Source organism: Antedon mediterranea, chromosome 8 (assembly GCF_964355755.1).
Source record: "Antedon mediterranea chromosome 8, ecAntMedi1.1, whole genome shotgun sequence".
Classification (NCBI taxonomy): domain Eukaryota; kingdom Metazoa; phylum Echinodermata; class Crinoidea; order Comatulida; family Antedonidae; genus Antedon; species Antedon mediterranea.
Window position 1 is genome coordinate 3,052,738 of NC_092677.1, and position 18,272 is coordinate 3,071,009.

The 18,272-nt window shown below is 32.5% G+C and overlaps 2 protein-coding genes and 1 long non-coding RNA gene across 4 annotated transcripts; 1 reads left to right on the top strand and 2 right to left on the bottom strand.

Moving 5' to 3' along the window:
• Window positions 1-580: 580 nt before the first annotated feature.
• On the top strand, window positions 581-12,067 carry LOC140056096 (casein kinase II subunit alpha). Of its 2 annotated transcripts, none has more exons than XM_072101347.1 (12): window positions 581-733; window positions 2,036-2,294; window positions 3,477-3,588; window positions 3,983-4,084; window positions 4,516-4,566; window positions 4,943-5,002; window positions 6,650-6,733; window positions 7,108-7,218; window positions 7,637-7,839; window positions 7,926-8,074; window positions 8,653-8,751; window positions 10,097-12,067. In XM_072101347.1, the coding sequence occupies exons 2-12, from the start codon at window positions 2,203-2,205 to the stop codon at window positions 10,213-10,215; spliced, it is 1,182 nt and encodes a 393-aa protein (XP_071957448.1). In that variant the 5' UTR covers window positions 581-733; window positions 2,036-2,202; the 3' UTR covers window positions 10,216-12,067. The 2 variants fall into 2 exon arrangements, with proteins under 2 accessions (XP_071957448.1, XP_071957449.1); XM_072101348.1 differs by having other exon boundaries at window positions 8,653-8,787; window positions 10,097-10,227.
• Window positions 12,068-12,318: 251 nt separating this feature from the next.
• On the bottom strand, window positions 12,319-15,153 carry LOC140056097 (cilia- and flagella-associated protein 20). The gene is made up of 4 exons (XM_072101349.1): window positions 14,986-15,153; window positions 14,411-14,490; window positions 13,789-14,023; window positions 12,319-13,329 (listed from the first exon to the last, which is right to left on the bottom strand). Exons 1-4 carry the CDS (start codon window positions 15,067-15,069, stop codon window positions 13,147-13,149), a joined length of 582 nt encoding a protein of 193 aa, XP_071957450.1. The 5' UTR covers window positions 15,070-15,153; the 3' UTR covers window positions 12,319-13,146.
• A 1,349-nt stretch (window positions 15,154-16,502) lies between these two features.
• Window positions 16,503-17,692, bottom strand: LOC140056533 (uncharacterized). Its single transcript, XR_011846772.1, has 3 exons — window positions 17,564-17,692; window positions 17,054-17,196; window positions 16,503-16,804 (listed from the first exon to the last, which is right to left on the bottom strand). It is a non-coding gene; the product is annotated as an uncharacterized lncRNA (long non-coding RNA).
• Window positions 17,693-18,272: the final 580 nt, after the last annotated feature.

Below are 18,272 nucleotides of genomic sequence, written 5' to 3' on the forward strand. Positions count from 1 at the left end.
TTCATGGCTCTAACGATTTGTCCAAAAGAAAATTATAGAGGGCGGCATTAACAAAATCCTCTGCTAAAAAAGTCGTAGGCTACTTACTACTACTGAATACGATTTTGGATTTCTGTTTTGTAGTTCATTTGATGAGAGATTCATATACTCAATTAATGACCAATTAACAACTATGAACTATTGTTCATGAATAAACAAAATGACTATTGTTCATGCATAAACAAAATGACTATTGTTCATGCATAAACAAAATGTTGAAAAAAAAGGAAACTATAACATTTTTTTTTGCGCGCGAGAAAGGTGTGTAAGCCTACTACTACTACTAGTCATCAGTGGGAGTGTCCAGCATACAGTGCATGTATTTTAAATATATAAATACGTAACATGATATTTGTTGTAAACATACACAATTGTTGTTATAATAGGGCATTAAAAATAGTGAAAATTCTACTCTTGCTACGTAAATTGCGGCAAGTTTTAACACGCTTTTACTTTATCATCATTAGTACGCCGCAAAGTACAAAATATAGTAGTGGCTCTACTACGCATGCGTGTCGAACCGGTTTTGGAATGATGGAATGAGGATCGGTAGCAACGCCATTTTACCAAACTGTAAATGCTTGTTAATATCCTTGTTTGACAAGTAATTTTCTTCTTTTTTGTGGACCTAAAATGAGTTTTTTGTAATGGTGGTGAAAAGCAAAGATATGCCAATGTGTTTACAGCGATAAAGGTGTTTATATATTTTTATTTCATTTGATTTGTATGTAATTTTCATTGAGGTTGTGGTAACACTTTACGAATTTTTGTATCATGAAACTGAGTGTGGCCATCCAGCTCATGCCAGTCGGAGGGAGAGGGATCGCTGGGCGTGTAAGTTCTGTTCAGAGCTTAGTGGTTGCTCTTTCTCTACAACCGACATGCCGGTGATTTGCTCTCAAACTTGTCCAGTTAGAAACCAAGGCCTATAAAACATATCTCTTCAACAATTATTAATTTTCAGATAAGTACATGGATGTTGAGTGTTTGACAATGCATGAATTTTGTTTAAAATATGTATAATTGTGAGACTTTGTTTAACAAAGTTCTTATGTACAGGGTCTCCCTCCTTCTTTCTAGGCCTATATCTAGTAGGCTCAGGGCCAGATGATAGCCCAGATCAATCACATGATCAGAAGAAACAGCCCTGTTTCTGGGGAAAGTCTTGTTTTCACCTAGGCCTAGGCCTAGCTAGTTGAGTTACCTGCTTTGTAATAAACTGGAATAAAGAGCTGTTGTAATATGAAATTGAAACAAGTTTTCTTCACACGGAAAAATAAAAACGAATACCATTTTAAATGTTAATTAATATTAATAAATTTGCCATATATTGTGAATATGTATTGTTTTTTGCTTTAAATATTAATTTTTTTATAGGATTCTGGTAAGCTGGCTAAAAATACAATTGCTTGATTAAAGATGTATTGTCCCTTGAAACACAAAAAAATGATGGTCAAAATATTCTAAATTTAAATTGGCCATATCAAAGTAATATTAAAGTTATTCACTTTAAGTCGAAAATTCGAGCCAAAACAACAAGTTTACGTAAATAACAGGTAAATTAGTTTGATAAAATTTCGTCTGGAAAATTGTCGCGAGCGAAAGTAAACAAAGATTTCAAACCACGAGTACGCATATTGCATATGCTAATTAGGATTATTTACAACTCGTCACAGTTGAGAAGGTATTTTCACACAGATCGTAAAGAAGTTTTTTGAAATATGCATACAGAGTAGCGAAACAAGCACGTTTCATTATGGGATATGTTTTGATGGAAAACTTTGACTGGAAGTCAAAGTTATTTTTTAAACAAAAAAACGTCTGTATTTTAGTTAAATGATTTTTTTTTCGACAAATTTTTGGTGATAGTTAATAACTATTATGATACTTCAAAATGACCCACCTTTTTTCGAAATCTTTAATTTTTTAATTTTTTGGGATTAGTCAAAGGGACAATACATCTTTAAACATTGATATTATTAATTTTCTTTTTTAGAATTTTATACAAGAATAGTTTTTTAAAGTGGGAGACCTTTTGGTTGATCTGTAGTGGCGCGTCCATCGTTTTTCTTTCAACTGTGTCTGTTGTTTCAAAACAGACTACGAACTGCAACCCTGAATCCCAAACAAAGACACAGGAAGCTAGCGTCGTCATCTGACACAATGGCGTTAAGTCGGGCCAGAGTATACGCAGATGTCAACACACACCGCCCTCGGGAGTACTGGGACTATGAGTCCCACGTAGTCGAATGGGGGTGAGCATTCAACTATTTAAATAAACTTATCATTAAGTTCACACCTCCCAAGTTCTGCTGAAAATCATGGCAGTTTCTGATATTTCAAGTATTGTAATCCAGACTTATTTCCCAATAAAGATACAATTTGTATAGTGTATGAATGTAGATTTACCCTGTTTGGTACTTAAAAAGGAAAAAGTGTTGGTGGTAACTCATTTTCCATAATGCATACCTGATGTTATTGTTTAAAATTCTGTGCCATGTTTGGATTTATTAAACAAAATTAGTTTGCTGCATTCATTCTATTGTTCATTCATTCATTTAAATTATTTTCCATACAAAATAAAACAATAAGTAGATTAAAACTTTGAGATTAAAATGAAAGGATGCCTTTATAGGACAAAATGTCACTTAAGCCAGTGAAACATTTGAATAGCTAATAATCAAAAATACAAATTAAATGAAAGTGAGAAAAGTAAAAAAAGATAAATGGCAGGATGTCATCAATGATTGTGTACAAACAATCAAGGTTTATTACATTGGAAAGTAAAGCTGTCTACACTATCAAACTAGTTTGACCAAAAAATAGTGATATGCTCAAATATGGTATTGGTAGTGATATGCTCAAATATGGTAGTGATATGACATCATCATGTCCATATATAATATTGCCACATCGCATTTGTTTGTCACATTTAGTTTGATAGTGTAGACAGAGCTTTAGACAAAAAAAAACAGACAGAATGCAAGCAATCCATAGAACACCATACTATATTTTTATTTTTCCAAGTTTATACTCAAGTAAAAGTTATAAACATTGACTTTTATTCTTCATTGATGGCTTTTAATTTAAACAACATCACCATATATCTTATTTTAGCATTTCTGATTTATAACACAATATGAAAAAAGTAGTTGAATAGTACTGTAGGTGAAAAAATGGGTCAGTCACAGTCACCACAGCCTACTTTATAGCTTCTGTCAGTGTTCACAAATGCCATTGTTAGTTACTGTCAATGATTTCAAAGTCTTTTATTGTATTTCATAAAAGATCAACTAAGATAGAACTCTACTGTCTAGTAATCTGTATCTGCAATGGGAATAGAGGTTATAATTGTGTGTAAATATTTCAAAAAAACCTTTGTCAGATATGAGATTATGTAAATCTGTTTTTAATTCTCTGCTTTTCTTGCGATTTAGGCAACAAGACGACTATCAGATTGTAAGGAAACTTGGTCGGGGAAAATACAGCGAAGTCTTTGAGGCTGTCAACATAACTAGTAATGAAAAATGTGTTATAAAAATTTTAAAGGTATTTGATTTATGCTCCACTTGTCCCGCCCGCTTCACTGATCATTTGCAAAAAAAATCTTTGTTTCCAAATGATATTTGTGTTTACAATAAACAATATTTTTAGTACTGAAGAGAGAAGTTGGCCCCTAGAGACTCAACAAACATCGACTCATCATAAACAGTCCATTATTTAATTATAATGTTTACATTATACTAATCATGCATGACGACTTTTTTCTGATTTAATTACATTTTTATTACTTAAATTCAGTTATTTTAGTCTTTATTCCTAATTTCTTTTTTTCCCTCTCTTTACATATTTTAAACAAAAATATGTTTTCATTGTTTATTATATTTTAATAGTAATAAACATACTTGAATAGTCTAATTTATGTTGTGCATTTATTTCACAGCCTGTCAAGAAAAAGAAAATTAAACGAGAAATTAAAATATTAGAAAATTTAAGAGGGGGACCAAACATAATATCTTTGCAAGCCATTGTGAAAGATCCTGTGGTAAGTATACAGTTTTCATGTAAATAACACATTTTAATGTATGTGAGTACCGTGCCGATCCACCATTTTAAATTTGTTTACCAAGCTTTCAAATTCAAATCATCTTTATTATATAACCAACATAAACAAATTGTTTTTTAAAAATTGCATTTTAAGATGAAATGTACTGTATTTATGAAATTAAATATGTGTGGGCGTCAAAAATAGTAAAATGAGTATCTGATGTTCCTGTGAGTACTGTTTTAGGCTAGCTGGAAGGGCTAAGCTGGGCAGAAGACTTTAAAATTGTGTCCCCACCCAGCAACAGTCACAGTGTATCCAATTTATACCCATATTTTGAATAGAAGATCTATGGGTTTGAATTTCTTATAAAACTGACTATTGAATAATAAATAAAATATTTTTACATCCTTATAATTTTTGTTCTACAGTCCAGAACTCCAGCGCTGATATTTGAATATGTAAACAACACAGATTTCAAGGTACGCCAATACATTTTTTTAGGGGTTTATTGTTAATTTGTTTAAAAAAAACCAAAGCATGAATAGATATTGAGTATCCTTAGTACACATTATTTATTAGTTTAATTATAAGGCCCAATAAAAAAACTGTTTAGTTTCTCATCCTACCCCCAGCAAAATTTTGGAACCGCAGGACTATTAGCTGTTTTAATTCTTTTCCAAAATTTATAAAAAAAATTCTAAAAATCAAAATTGCATGATCTTGGTGAGCAAATATTCTGAGGTTTGTAAACAGTCAACTATCATCCTAATAACTTATGATGAATAGTAAAGACACTCATACAAATAATGAAACTATAATCTAGCTTGGATTTAATTTTGATGTTTGTTATTTTAGCAATTGTATCAGACATTAACAGACTATGAAATACGGTACTACCTCTTTGAACTCCTTAAGGTAATGTCAACAATTTTATTTGCATAGTAGTACGTAGGAATTTGTAGTGGAGAGCTGTAGCTTGGTGGTTAACGTGCTTGCCCTACAATCCCAAGGTCCAAGGTTCAATCCTGACCTAGTGCCAGGGTTGTAATGTAACTCACGATTCTTTCAACTCCACTCCCTAAGCCTTAAATGAGACATAGTTGATAAACATGATAAATTATAAAATAGTCCGTCCTCTAACGCTGTTGGATGCGTATGAAATTAAAAAATAAAAATTTATCCATCCTGTAATTGGCAAGTTACTCGCTGTTGGATGCGTATGAAAAAATATGTACACCTCTGCTGTGGTTCTTTCTTAAAGATAAAATCGCACCACAATATTTCGAGCCGGACCGAAGCAGGTGTGAAAGACTCTTTAGTATATATTGGTTCACATTAACTTATGTCCAGTTGAAATTGGTTACCTGTACACATGCCAAACCAAGTGAATACATAAAATTGTATTTGATTGTTTGTATAACACTAGGAGTAGGATACATAGGAATTAATTACTACTTAAGCCTGCTTAATGCTATAATAAGCTTGTTCACATAAAGTTATGTCCAGTTGAAAGTGATTGCGCATGCCAAGCAATTGAATTATGTTCACAAAATTGTGTTCAATTGTAAATTACAACTGGTTTGACTAATGGTCGTTTTTATTTTCTCGTTTCTGATTGGTTTATTGAAAGCCTCCGATAATTCTCATTATTATTATGTCTTGTGTTTTATTTCTCATCTTGAAACAGCTGTTTATATCAAATTTTAATCATTCACTCTCAAGCATATGGCAAGATCTAGAAATGGCTTATTAAAATAAACGTGTCATGGTTGAATGAACATGATTCACAGGGTATTAGTCACTGATGATCTACAACTAATTTCTATTATTCTAACTGCATATTTCATTCACTAATTAAACGCTGGTCACTAATTTGTTGCTACTTAATGATTTCCAAACACATAATTTATACATCATTTAATTTGTATGTATTGAACGTAACATATACATTGAATACCTTAGGTACTGTTAATCAATTATTCAATTAAACCAGCTAAGTACAGCCAATCCTGACATCTTGTCTGCCCCAAGAAAACTGTTTGTTGGGGTCAAAGGTTAAAATTATAAACATGCTTATAAAACTAATCTAAGGGCCTGTTCAGACCTACAGGGTTATGCTTTCGTATCGTACGCAGCGGACAACTCCGTCTGAACCAGGGAAAGATTAGTGGAAGCCACCTTGTACGACACTGATCTTTCAGTCGCTACGACAGCTCAAGGTACAAGATTAGTGAAGGAAACTTATGATACGAGAGTCATGCATCAATAATTTTGACCGCTAACCAATAAAATTTACTCCATACCAGATGTTCGACCAAATTGGTGACACCCCAGTTTCAAATGAAAGCGTTAGTTAAGCAAATCTAAACACTTTGCTGTTACCACGTTAATTATGATAATAATGCGATATGAAAGCATAACTCCATGGATCTGAACCCTTAATATCTAGAAAATTCTAAATACCTCTGCTAATCTAACTGCTAAATACCAGTCAATCTCTAAATACAGTATCTGAAACACTGCTAAATAAATAGTTGTTGACTTGTATTTGAATTGGTGCAGGCTTTGGATTACTGTCATAGTATGGGTATCATGCATAGAGATGTCAAGCCACACAATGTTATGATAGATCACGAAAATAGAATTGTAAGTATATTTCAACATTCAAATTCCTGCGATTCTTGCGAACGTAATGTAAAATATAAAAGTACATGTCACATAATTTTAAGACAGTTTGCCTGTTCATTAAATGCCTTACAATTTTGATTTTAACTTGAAAGTTTGGTAGTATCATATTTGTAAAATAATATTTAAATAAATGACGCATTCTGGTATAGTCAACTCTCCCAATACCGGACACACTTGGACTGGCCAACTATGTCTGGTTTGTTGGTTTTCAGAGAGTCCGGTATTAGGAGAGCTGACTGTATTTTGAAAATGCTTTAAGCTTTTGCTTGTGATTGGTCAACTTAAGTATGTAAATATACTGATAAATTTGATATGGTTTAAATATGTTTTAGTTGCGGTTAATTGATTGGGGTCTAGCGGAATTCTATCACCCTGGCCAGGAATACAATGTAAGAGTTGCATCCAGGTATTTCAAAGGACCTGAATTACTTGTAGACTATCAGGTACGAACAACACAATTATTTTAGGAAACTTACATTATGAGTTAAGCTCTTTCTACGCTATCAAACTTTATGTGACAACAAAAATGTGATGTGCCCATATATGGACATGATGATGTCATATCAATACCATATTTAGGCATATCACTACCATATTTGGGCACATCACACTTTTTTGTCAAACTAGTTGATAATGTAGACATAGCTTTAGATTTGACCCAGAGACTAGCATTTTTATCTCCTTCATGAGACACACAAATGTTACAAAACTTCAGTCTATTTCGTGCCTATCTTACCTGGATAAACTAACAATAGCCTATTCTCCTCAAAGAGCAAGATATAATTCAAAAGTAAAAAACACCCCTTTCTACAAATGGTATAGTCCACAAACTATTTATATACATTGTGTTTTCTGTTTCAGCTATATGATTACTCGCTAGACATGTGGAGTCTTGGATGTATGCTAGCCAGCATGATATTCCGCAAAGAACCTTTCTTCCACGGACACGATAACTACGACCAATTGGTGCGTATAGCAAAGGTATTAGGAACCGATGAACTTTATGAATACCTTGATAAGTACCAGATTGAGCTAGATCCACGGTTCAACGATATACTAGGAAGGTGAGTAACAAATTCTGCATAGTTTTCTGTCCTTATATTCTGTAACCTTTGACCTTGTCACTAAACGCAACCGTTGTGATTTGTAGGCATTCCCGCAAACGATGGGAGCGATTTGTCCATAGTGAAAATCAACACCTAGTTAGTCCAGAGTCATTGGATTTTCTTGATAAGTTATTGAGGTATGAACATCAAGAAAGATTAACAGCACGAGAGGCTATGGAACACCCTTATTTTTGTAAGTAATAATAATAATAGATAGATTTATATAGTGCAAATAAACGATGTCCCTATGCACTTGACAATGAAAAGAAAGAGTTATTATACAGTAATCATACTAGTAATAGTTACCACACCTAAGTAACCAACTAGTAACTATTACTAAGCACTGTTTTCAACAATTTCTGGCTATATTTCTATGTCTGAAATTCTGTTTATGAACTGAAATTAATTGTTGAAACCTCTAAGTACTCGAGTAAGGGACCATGTCAAAATTGTTCTACTGCAGTTACTGCAGTAACTATCTTTTGTTTACTCATTAACCAGCATTTGTAATCATAGATGCTCTTAGTTACATCACATGGGTCACCATAAACTAGCACAAACTGAAATCGTACGTTATTACAGTAGAGAATGTAGTTACTGCAGTAACTGCAGAAGAATATTTTTAACATGATTCCTAAGCATTACAGTACTGTAAAAATACTGTACAAAATTTTACATCACAAAATGAGTGTCACAAAAAGTATTTCAATTAATTTTTTCATTATGCTTCTTGTCGATCTTGTTTTTCCAAAAACATTGTACAATTTGTAGATCCCGTTGTAAAAGATCAGCAGAGATCAATGCATCCAGTGTTGAACAACGCGCCTTCCAGCACGAACACGTCGGCGACCTCGAGCAATGCCGGAACAAGTAAGTGACGGCACACATCCACTAGTGCTTGCCTTGGTATGTCCTATCTTTTCCTCTTGTAACTTGCAACCATGCAGCCAGTTGCTGCATGTGGTGGCGACAAGCTAGTTTTTGTCGGCGTTAAACTACGCTCCGAGGAAAAGATTTTGTTTTGCGACGTCCGTACGCATTTACTAATTAAGTAAATGTTTGGGAAAATGCATTTCCGAATGTTTACATTTAATATTACGTGTTCTAACAGTTCTGTATCCATTAACAATTCATGTATTTTTACACATGTTCTTTATTCTGTTCTAACTCTTCAATGCGTAAACTCTTATACAGAAATTCTCTATCTTCTGTATTGTTGACATGGCGCTATATACCACATGCATATTCTGCCTGTATTACTTTAAATATGTATATATATATATATATATATATATATATAATTCATATATTACTTAAATGAATTATATATTGTGATAATATTTGTTTTTGTAAACTAAATTAACAGTGCTTGTTGTTCTCTGTTCACTTCTTCTAACTATTCTGAATTCATTCTGTTTAACATTAATAATGTGATGTACGATCATGTCGCATGTTTTTAGTTGTGGCGCACCTGAAATGGGCGAGGAAGTCCCTGATAACATGTTATCACCTAAAATAGGTTATCACTTAAAATAGGCGTGATGGTGAGAGAGTCTACGATAACACGTTATCACCTAAAATAGGCGTGATGGTGTGGAAGTCCACGATAATATGTTATCACCTGAAATAGCCGTGATGTGGCGGAAGTCCCTGATAACAAGGTGGCGACTTAGGGTGGCTGTCCGATCAGTTACAAGATCTTTATACCATTACAAACCGGCTATAAAGTAACTACCTGCTGTGTTGGTACAGTGTGACAATTAAGCTGGATGTAAGGTCTTGACAATAAATGTGGTGGACACTAATCAGCCTGGGTGATCACACCCAGTTCCCATCACAACTACATTCATAATGTCGTAGGAGACCGTTCAATAGTTTAGTAACATGGATGTTTGTCTATTTCACATTATACTAGATATTAGCACAGGTTCTGCTGCCTCAGTTCTGTAACTGCATGTTGCTTGTGTGAATTTCTTATATACTGCTAGTTAAAATAATTTTAAAACACGTTTATGTTATAACACATTTTTATTTGTGTACCATTACATAATGACAATGAATAAGGTTACATTTATTCATTTACTTGTGGAATTTGTTGTTATGATTTCTCTTTTTGTTTCTAATGATTCTATGTTAAAAATATATGTATTATAATTTTATTTATTTAAAGTTTAATTTGTGTACATTTTTCATCTGAATTTTATTGTTTTCGTAGCATCAACTACATCCCTGGCCTCATCAAAAGGTATGCCTGTAATGCCTGTAATAACAACGCCAGCTACACAGAATGCGCCACTACCGTCGACCGGGCCTGTAGCGAACGCTGCGCCATGAACTGAGCAACCATCCCGGGCGCAAAGTTCGTCACAGGGCCACGTTCAACCAACTTAATTGTGTAAGTCACCGGTGTTTGAGACAAAAACATTTTATTTGATTGGTTTTAACAGAGAAATAACGTGATATTGAAAACCAGGGAAATGTTTTCATCGTCTCAAGACAAAAAAAAAGACTTGTCCATTAATTAATTAACTGTTAAAATTGTGAAATAAGTCTGCTAGTGAATTTTATTTTGTTATCGAAGCATTGGCAACTATTACAAAAACAAATGTATGTATTAGTAATTGTATTGGTAGAACTTACAAACCCATAGTGTGTTTATGTGTGTTAAAGTAACAATTATTTTTTAACATTCTGACATGAACACAAACATTTTCTATATAATCTTAAAATATATATATTTGAGTTTTTGTGCTCATTTATGTTTTGCTACCAGGGATCTAGAAAATAGAAATTCATCTTGAATTTGTACTTGATTATGCCTCTAAAACTTAGTTCCAACTTTATTATCCATTCCACCTATCATTTCATGCGCAAACAAAGTCACACGCCTTGTTCAACATATTTTGTTTTCTTTTATACTAGCCAATATCAACTAAAATAATCTGTGTACAAATATAAGCAGACAGGCCTTTAAAAAGCTGTGTACAAACTATATACACGTTTGCGCAGTTTTTAGCAGGAACTAACTTTTAGACCAATCACATCTTAGATGCTAATCTCATTAACAGTATTATTAACCACATAGGTGTATATACAATTCTTAATAGCGTGTGTTTTATAACAGTTTTTGATTAAAAATTTGAAAATTAAATTGTAAATGAAGAGTAACATCTCTTATGTACATCACCGTACAAAATGAATTTGTAAATTATTTTGTTTAAATCACAAAATGTTATATTTATCATTTAAATTTAAGTTCAACATTTTTGTTTGTAAATTATTTTTTATTTTGTTGTAAGAGATGTTACCGTTTATTAATTTTCATAGATGAGATTTCTGTTTTGAAGAATTTAGCGCAGTTTAATAAAAAAGGTTTTTTTTTTCAGTAATTTATTAAAACTTTTTTGATAAAACTTTGTGCTAAATTGTCTGAAAGTAGGTTAATAATTTGTGAGCAAACTAAACAAATTGTGAATTGCATCAAAACTTTTAGATTAATTATCAAGAATTTCATCAACAAATAGAATAATTATCAAGCATTTCTTCAAAACATTTAGAATATCAAAACAGACATGTTGGTATTAGTATAATAGTGTAGTTAGTATTTTAATTTTCACACTGTTTATTTCTGTTTGATGGGTATGATATACATAAACGTCTGTGTAAACGGTTTTAGTAGATTTTATTTGTAAACCCCCTTGTTCCTAGAAAACCAGCTAAGATGAAAACTCTATCCCACCGCACAAAGTTCAGTTTGGTCATTCCTAGTCGGAAGAAGTCGACAAGAAAAAAAGAATGACATAGGGTAATTGGTGATTTAGAGATTGCCTCCGCTTATTCTATGCATTAAAGGGGCTTCGTTTTTTCGTTATTTTTAATTAAAAATATATACAGCAATTGTAATAATACTGTATATTATTTTTGTTATTATTTTTAAATTTGCTATCTTTTATCTAATATGCATTTTGTCAACTTGTTTATTACTGTCGACAAAAACAGATTCATTTTGTGCATTTTAAAAAGAATCGACTTCTTGTAAAAAAAAAAATTGAAGGAAATGTTTAGACGATTATTTGCTTTTGAGAAATTTTTGTTTTTAGTGCACGAAGCAACGAGTGGTTACGCCAATTAATGTTTTTATTAAAAGGCTATTGTAGCTGAAGATAATAAACTATTAACAATTCAACGAATTTACTATGTATTGTTTTGTTAACGAGTCGAAAGACATTCGAGAGGTGAACATCGTATCCAATTTTCGCATAATCATACCCACAGCGTCGATATGTCACTGTGTTGCGTTCTTTAAGGGAGGACCTTGTAAACTAGTGTGTAATATTAAGTGAACTGTATTATCATTTATGCTTTGATTGTAACATCAAAAATGTTGAAAAAAAATCGGCAAAATCTACATTAAAAAAAAAAACAATTGGTTTATGTACAACAATTGGCACATATCCTGCCAATTAATTTATTAAACAATTATGTAATATTTCTGGAAACGGTTTAAAATACTTGTACACGCATCGTTCAGAATACTGACAGAGAAAATACAAAGTCTTCTGGGTACAAGATATAAAAAACGTATATCCTACGGTCGTTGATACGGCCCCACACAATAGTAATTTTCCTCCAAAACCTAAATTTTTTTTGTCAAAATGAAAGCAGCACAAACTGTAAACAATGTTTAAGAAACAGAAAAGATGACAAAATGTGCCCCAAAATGAGACTTTGGATCCATTACCGATTTGACTGAACACAAAATTGGTAGATGGGCTTACCAGAGAAACAATATAGCATATTATATATTATAATAGATTGGGCCCGTAGCCTATATATGCATACTGCTATGTATATTATTACATACTGTGTACAAATTACTATACTATGTTCTTAAAAATGCATGCATTTTAACTACAATTTTAATATTGTACAGTGACCACGCCCAGTTTAAGCATATGATTGTATAAGATTAAATAATTTAACTTTTAATTATATTAATACCTTCATTGTTATGAATTGTATAATATACAGTATATACATTGATAGTAAGAACTCCTTTTAGTTAGAAACTTATCAATGATAAAAAAAACATCATCATTATTAATATCTCAACTTTAATGCAACAAATTTAAATTTGATATTATTTAACAATATTACATGAACAATTCAACATTTTCAGAGCTGATAAAATCGGTAAAAAGTATTTAAAAATGTTTTGTTTAAGAACTTTTGATAAGTTTTCTTTTTGCTGGTTTCTTTCCGAGTTTATGGCTTCGTTTTGTTTTGTACAGGTAAATACAATTTAAATTCTGCAGGTAATTCATCTTCTGAGTAGAGTCGATCGGAGAAGTAGACACGTCGGATTCGACAGTTGGCGTGAATTTGAACTCTGAGCGTTTCAATGTAGTTTGTTCCGTATGCACGTCTCGTGAAATCTGACAAGTTGAACTGAAAGTAAAGAAAGTAATTTAATTAAAACAATAGGAACATTGTTATTGGCTCTCAAGCAATATTATTTACCAACAGGAACTTATCGGTTAAAACAATCACTATGGTAAATGCGTCTCAAGTTTGTTGCCATGGTGAATTCTAAACAAAACAATGTTTTAGATTTCCATTTTCACACATGCATACTAGAATCTGGAGAAAGCATAGTTGTGCACTATTTGATTGGTCAGTTCAATACCAAGAGCAGTAACAACTTGGGACAAAAGGCCTCTCATAGGTGTGATTTTCACAAAATTGTCTTCACACTTCAAACAAACCTGGTTACAACAAGTTGTTACTTTTTGGAGGTGTGAAAAGGGTATTAGGGTTTTGTAACTATGGTTTGAGGTCCCCTTTGTTCAATAGCTTGGCCACTTAACATTTATTGTTTTATTTCAATTTTAAAGTTATAATACTAACTTGAATCTGATTCCATCCGTCATCTAACCTCATAGGCATTGTGCAGATGAATGGTTTTACTCGCGTCGTGCTTTGATAGTTACTCGCTCTAAATCGTCGTTTTACATTCTTATCGTCGAGTACTTGAACTTCGAAGGTAAAGTATTTCTTCAAATTTTTAATAATCATTACAAGAAACGGTAGTTTAATTCCAAGTGTTTTCTTTGTTTCTGCTGGACAGGTAATATATGTTGTACTGAAAATGATAAATGACAATAATTAATAAAAAATAATGTGTAAAAAAATTTAAAATGTTAATCTATTAATAAAGCTCTGTCTACACTTTCAAACTTTATGTGACAAAAAAAATGTGATGTGTCCATATATGGACATGATGATGTCATATCACTACCATATTTAGGCATATCACACACTTTTTGTCACATAAAGTTTGATAGTGTAGACAGAGCTTAAGTCAAATAAAAGTATAAAAAAATCAAATTAAACCATTCTTCTTAAGCTGAATTAACAATACAAAGTGCAAAATAACATTTTAAATTAATATTAGTAAATGAAATCGAATTGTTGAAATTTAAAATAATATTTGAACAATTATTTTTTATAGAATTATAAATCAAATTACCTGACATTTGTACCAACAATTTCTAATACTAATGATTGAATATCGTTGTCTGTTATTCTTTTGATATGACCATTCCTCACCTATGCAAAACAAAAATAATGAAAATAGTCAACAAAATAAGAAATTAATTTCTTTACATGAGTCAATCAATAATCAATAGGGCCTACAGATGATGTAGATGGGCGTGCCTAAAAAACTAAAACTGTGCATGTGATTGCACTGATAAGTGATAACATACTAAAAATAAACAAATAAAAAATAGGCCTACTGACAGTGACTGTAAAAAAAGGCAAACAGAATATTGAAACAAAGGATACCTAAAACAAAATAGCCTAGGTCTAGGCCTACAAAGGTATAGATGCAATAATACAACAAAGTAATAATCAATTAACAGTAATTAATTTACAAGAAAAAGTATAGGCCTAGCCTAGGCTGAGTATTTCATTTTGCTAACTAATCGACAGACCCGGCCCATGTGTGTTGTGTTGACAACGCTGCCTCTCTAGTGTAAAAAACCACACACCACTCATTTCATTCATTTCCACCCGGCCTAGCAAAACACAAATAAAACTCACCTTTTTATCCCATATCTGCAATGGTTTACTACCTATACTATATAATATGGATAAAAATCCACTTTGAAAAGTATTTTTGAACATGTTTTACTTGAATAAAAGGTAATATAGAGACAAAGTAAGCTGATTTTACAGCGCTCACAATAAACACAACCTCACTCCGTGAATATCTGTTGCCAAGTGGCCTACCTTTTGTTTTGCTGCCTGCCTTCTTTTCGGCGGTAACCTAGTGACCACATGACAACAACATTAGATTGTGTTACGCACACTGTGCACTGTTAATTATTAGACTACTCATTGTTGTACCTCCAGTTAAGTCATAGAACTTTAGTTAAAGATGTATTGTCCCCCTGAAAACATTTTTTTTTTAAATATTTTTGTTGAATAGGCCATTTTAATTGCACATAAAAGTTATTCACTTTGAACTGAAATTGGATCGAAAAAAAAAATGTTTTACTCGAGAAAATCGTAATTTAAAGCAAAAATTAACCAACCGGAAGCTATTTGTCTGGAAGACAAACGTGTTCCGGTTTAATTTAACCCTTGACCTGAGTTAGCTCATAAATATTCATATTGTATGGATACATCTTGTGGATGATGGTTCTCTCAACAAACAGCCAACAACGCGACGATAGCAATGCATAGAGAGAGTCGAGTAGTGACGCGAGACGATCTTGAAGAAAACACGAAAACTATAGCTAGCAGAATACTAAGTAGAACTGCAGTTGGTAACTTTGATGTTGAATCTTATTCATTTAGGTGAGTTTTTGTTTCGCTAGCAGGAGAGGCCTAGCTAGGCCTAGGCCCTAGGCCCGAGTTTTCTGCTACTGTATACTAGTCTACTACATACTAGTAGGCCTAGTACTAACTAGCACAACCACATGGCAGGCAGTCTCGAGTAGCCTTACTGCTGCCTCCTGTTTCTATAAGTAGAGGTAGTAGGCCTAGGCTAGGCAGTACACTACTAGCTAGGGCTAGACCACCACCAGGAGAGATGTATTTTTTTTTTATAATTTTGTTTGGCATCCTGATAAATTGGTTTAATTTGTTAGGATTTCAACTATCTATTCTGCAGAGAAAATTACCAAATAAATCTAAATATTGTTTTGAATGTTTACTGTACAGTATTTTAAAAATATTTTCTGCATCAAATGCAATAGGTTCAAATCAACATTTGCACAATTAACCATTTTATGCAGATATTTGACACAATTTTCTTCTTTTTTTTCAGGTATTAACATTGATTGAACAATAAGAGCAAGTGAAGTAGTGAGAAACACAAAATGTATCGGCAACATTCACAATTTATTGAAACATTTCTTACTATTAAAATGACACTTTGTAATGGATATGAGCGATCTTAGAAGACTATAGCTGCCGTAATTACTGCCACAATCAACACATTGATATTAGTAGACAAATTGACACAAAAAACAATACAGGAATTCAATAAGATATACTGTAACTGTATATAGGCCTAGGCCTATATATATTTTTTATTAACTCCTTTTGCAATGTAATATTTACAGTAACATTATGAAGTGTAAGTAAAATTGAAGAATTTATTCTGTGTACTGTTGTAGTAGTATTTTTTATTTATTGAATGTTATGTTTACAAAATAATATACTGTACAAATATTATTGCTTTATAAAAAAAATTATACTGTACAACATTTTACAAGCTGAACAGGAACATATTGGCCGAATGCAGCATCACAAATATTTTTCTTGCAATATCCAATCATATACAGAGTCTATCATCAGTTGTCTTTATGAAGTACAAATGTGACCTCTGTTCCAGTCTTCATCAGCTCAACGTCTTTAAATAAAAATGTTTAAATAATGATGTATAAATAAGTTAAATATTTCACAAAATCTAAAGTTTTTAATTTCGGCAAAGTACGAAAACCTGGAATTTGGTATTTATAAATAGGTCTAGATCATGCACATTTAGTGCAAAATGTGGGCTAGTGAAATTGCTTGCTTTGACAAATAAGTACACTAACTTTCTATGGTAAAACACATTACAACTAAGACTTAATAAAGAGAAAACAAATATTTGACTTACTACAGTACAGAGTTACATGGTAAAGAACAGTAGTTTGTGTGGTAAAATGGCTAAGCTGGCTTTTCCCCTCTGTCTACTTGTACAGTGCTGCTGGAGGAAGGTTCTCAACTTCAGGCTTGTAAGTTGTATTGTAACCATTTTCCCTGAAAAAATGTTTGTTTTATTTTTATCATAAAAACTAGTTAAACAAGATTCAACTGTAAATTATGTATATGGTACAGCAGGCTGGCTGTATTTTCGGATTGATGGCCTAGCCTAGGCCAGTCTATGAAGAGTACAATGTATAGGGCCTAGCTGGGCATTTTCTGCAGAGACCCGATTGTCCCAGCAGCCTGCCTCCTCTACTACTACTACTACTAGCCTAGGCCTATGCATGTATTATTCTAGGCCTAGCCCTGAAAAAATCCCAGGCTAAGTTAATTAATTACCTTCCTGTTATTACAAACGTCTGTCTAGTTTGCGTTATATATATAATTATTATATTTAAAATAACCGTCTAGGCCTACTTACCGACAAATTAACAGCTTAGCTTTACATACGATCAGGGGAAACCCCCAGTCGAGTCGCGTCGATCTGTGGGTGTTGTGTACACAACGTGCATCATCCATGTTTGTTAGATCAGATCCCAGCTGTGTCGATGCTCATTAACATATCATGCATATTTATGAGTTAGCTCTATCGGCCTAAATTTTGAGCTGACAAGTTGGGAAAATTGATTAACTTATTTTGCTTTTTTCTTAGCGAAATTAATAATTTTTTTCGGATTTTTTTTCGGCGAAAGTGAACAACTTTATTATAGCTACAATATGGTCTATTCAAAATTTGATTTAATTGATCTTCATTTTTCATGTTTTGGGGGACAATACAACTTTAAGCCGCCGAGCTGTATTATTTGAAAAGAATAGTATAGTGTAAAGACACTGACGACTACAGTAACAGTGCCATGGCCTTAATTTAGCTCTGAAAGAATCATTGTGAAAAACAAACATTTAATCATGGAGGTATCCTCCATGATTTAATTTATGAAACACAATTAAATTTGTACAATTTAATAATAATAATAATATTGTTTGCCGCAGTATACACTATATAGGCCTATTTAATGTAATAATGTAGTAGGCCTATAATTGTAGCAGTACTAAATATTGTGATAATAGTGACACAAGACATTTGAAATTAGATATACAATGTATTTGTGTACAAATTGTGAGTCATCGTA

What these genes read in the sequence shown, in the direction of transcription:
- LOC140056096 (XM_072101347.1), top strand. Translation starts at nt 2,203, where the DNA reads ATGGCGTTAAGTCGGGCCAGAGTATACGCAGATGTCAACACACACCGC. An exon ending in ACCTCTTTGAACTCCTTAAG is followed by an intron (nt 5,003 to 6,649) that starts GTAATGTCAACA and finishes GAATTGGTGCAG; the next exon opens with GCTTTGGATTACTGTCATAG. An exon ending in TTCAACGATATACTAGGAAG is followed by an intron (nt 7,840 to 7,925) that starts GTGAGTAACAAA and finishes TGTGATTTGTAG; the next exon opens with GCATTCCCGCAAACGATGGG.
- LOC140056097 (XM_072101349.1), bottom strand. Translation starts at nt 15,069, where the DNA reads ATGTTCAAAAATACTTTTCAAAGTGGATTTTTATCCATATTATATAGT. An exon ending in ATTGTTGGTACAAATGTCAG is followed by an intron (nt 14,024 to 14,410) that starts GTAATTTGATTT and finishes TATCATTTTCAG; the next exon opens with TACAACATATATTACCTGTC. An exon ending in ACGGATGGAATCAGATTCAA is followed by an intron (nt 13,330 to 13,788) that starts GTTAGTATTATA and finishes CTTTACTTTCAG; the next exon opens with TTCAACTTGTCAGATTTCAC.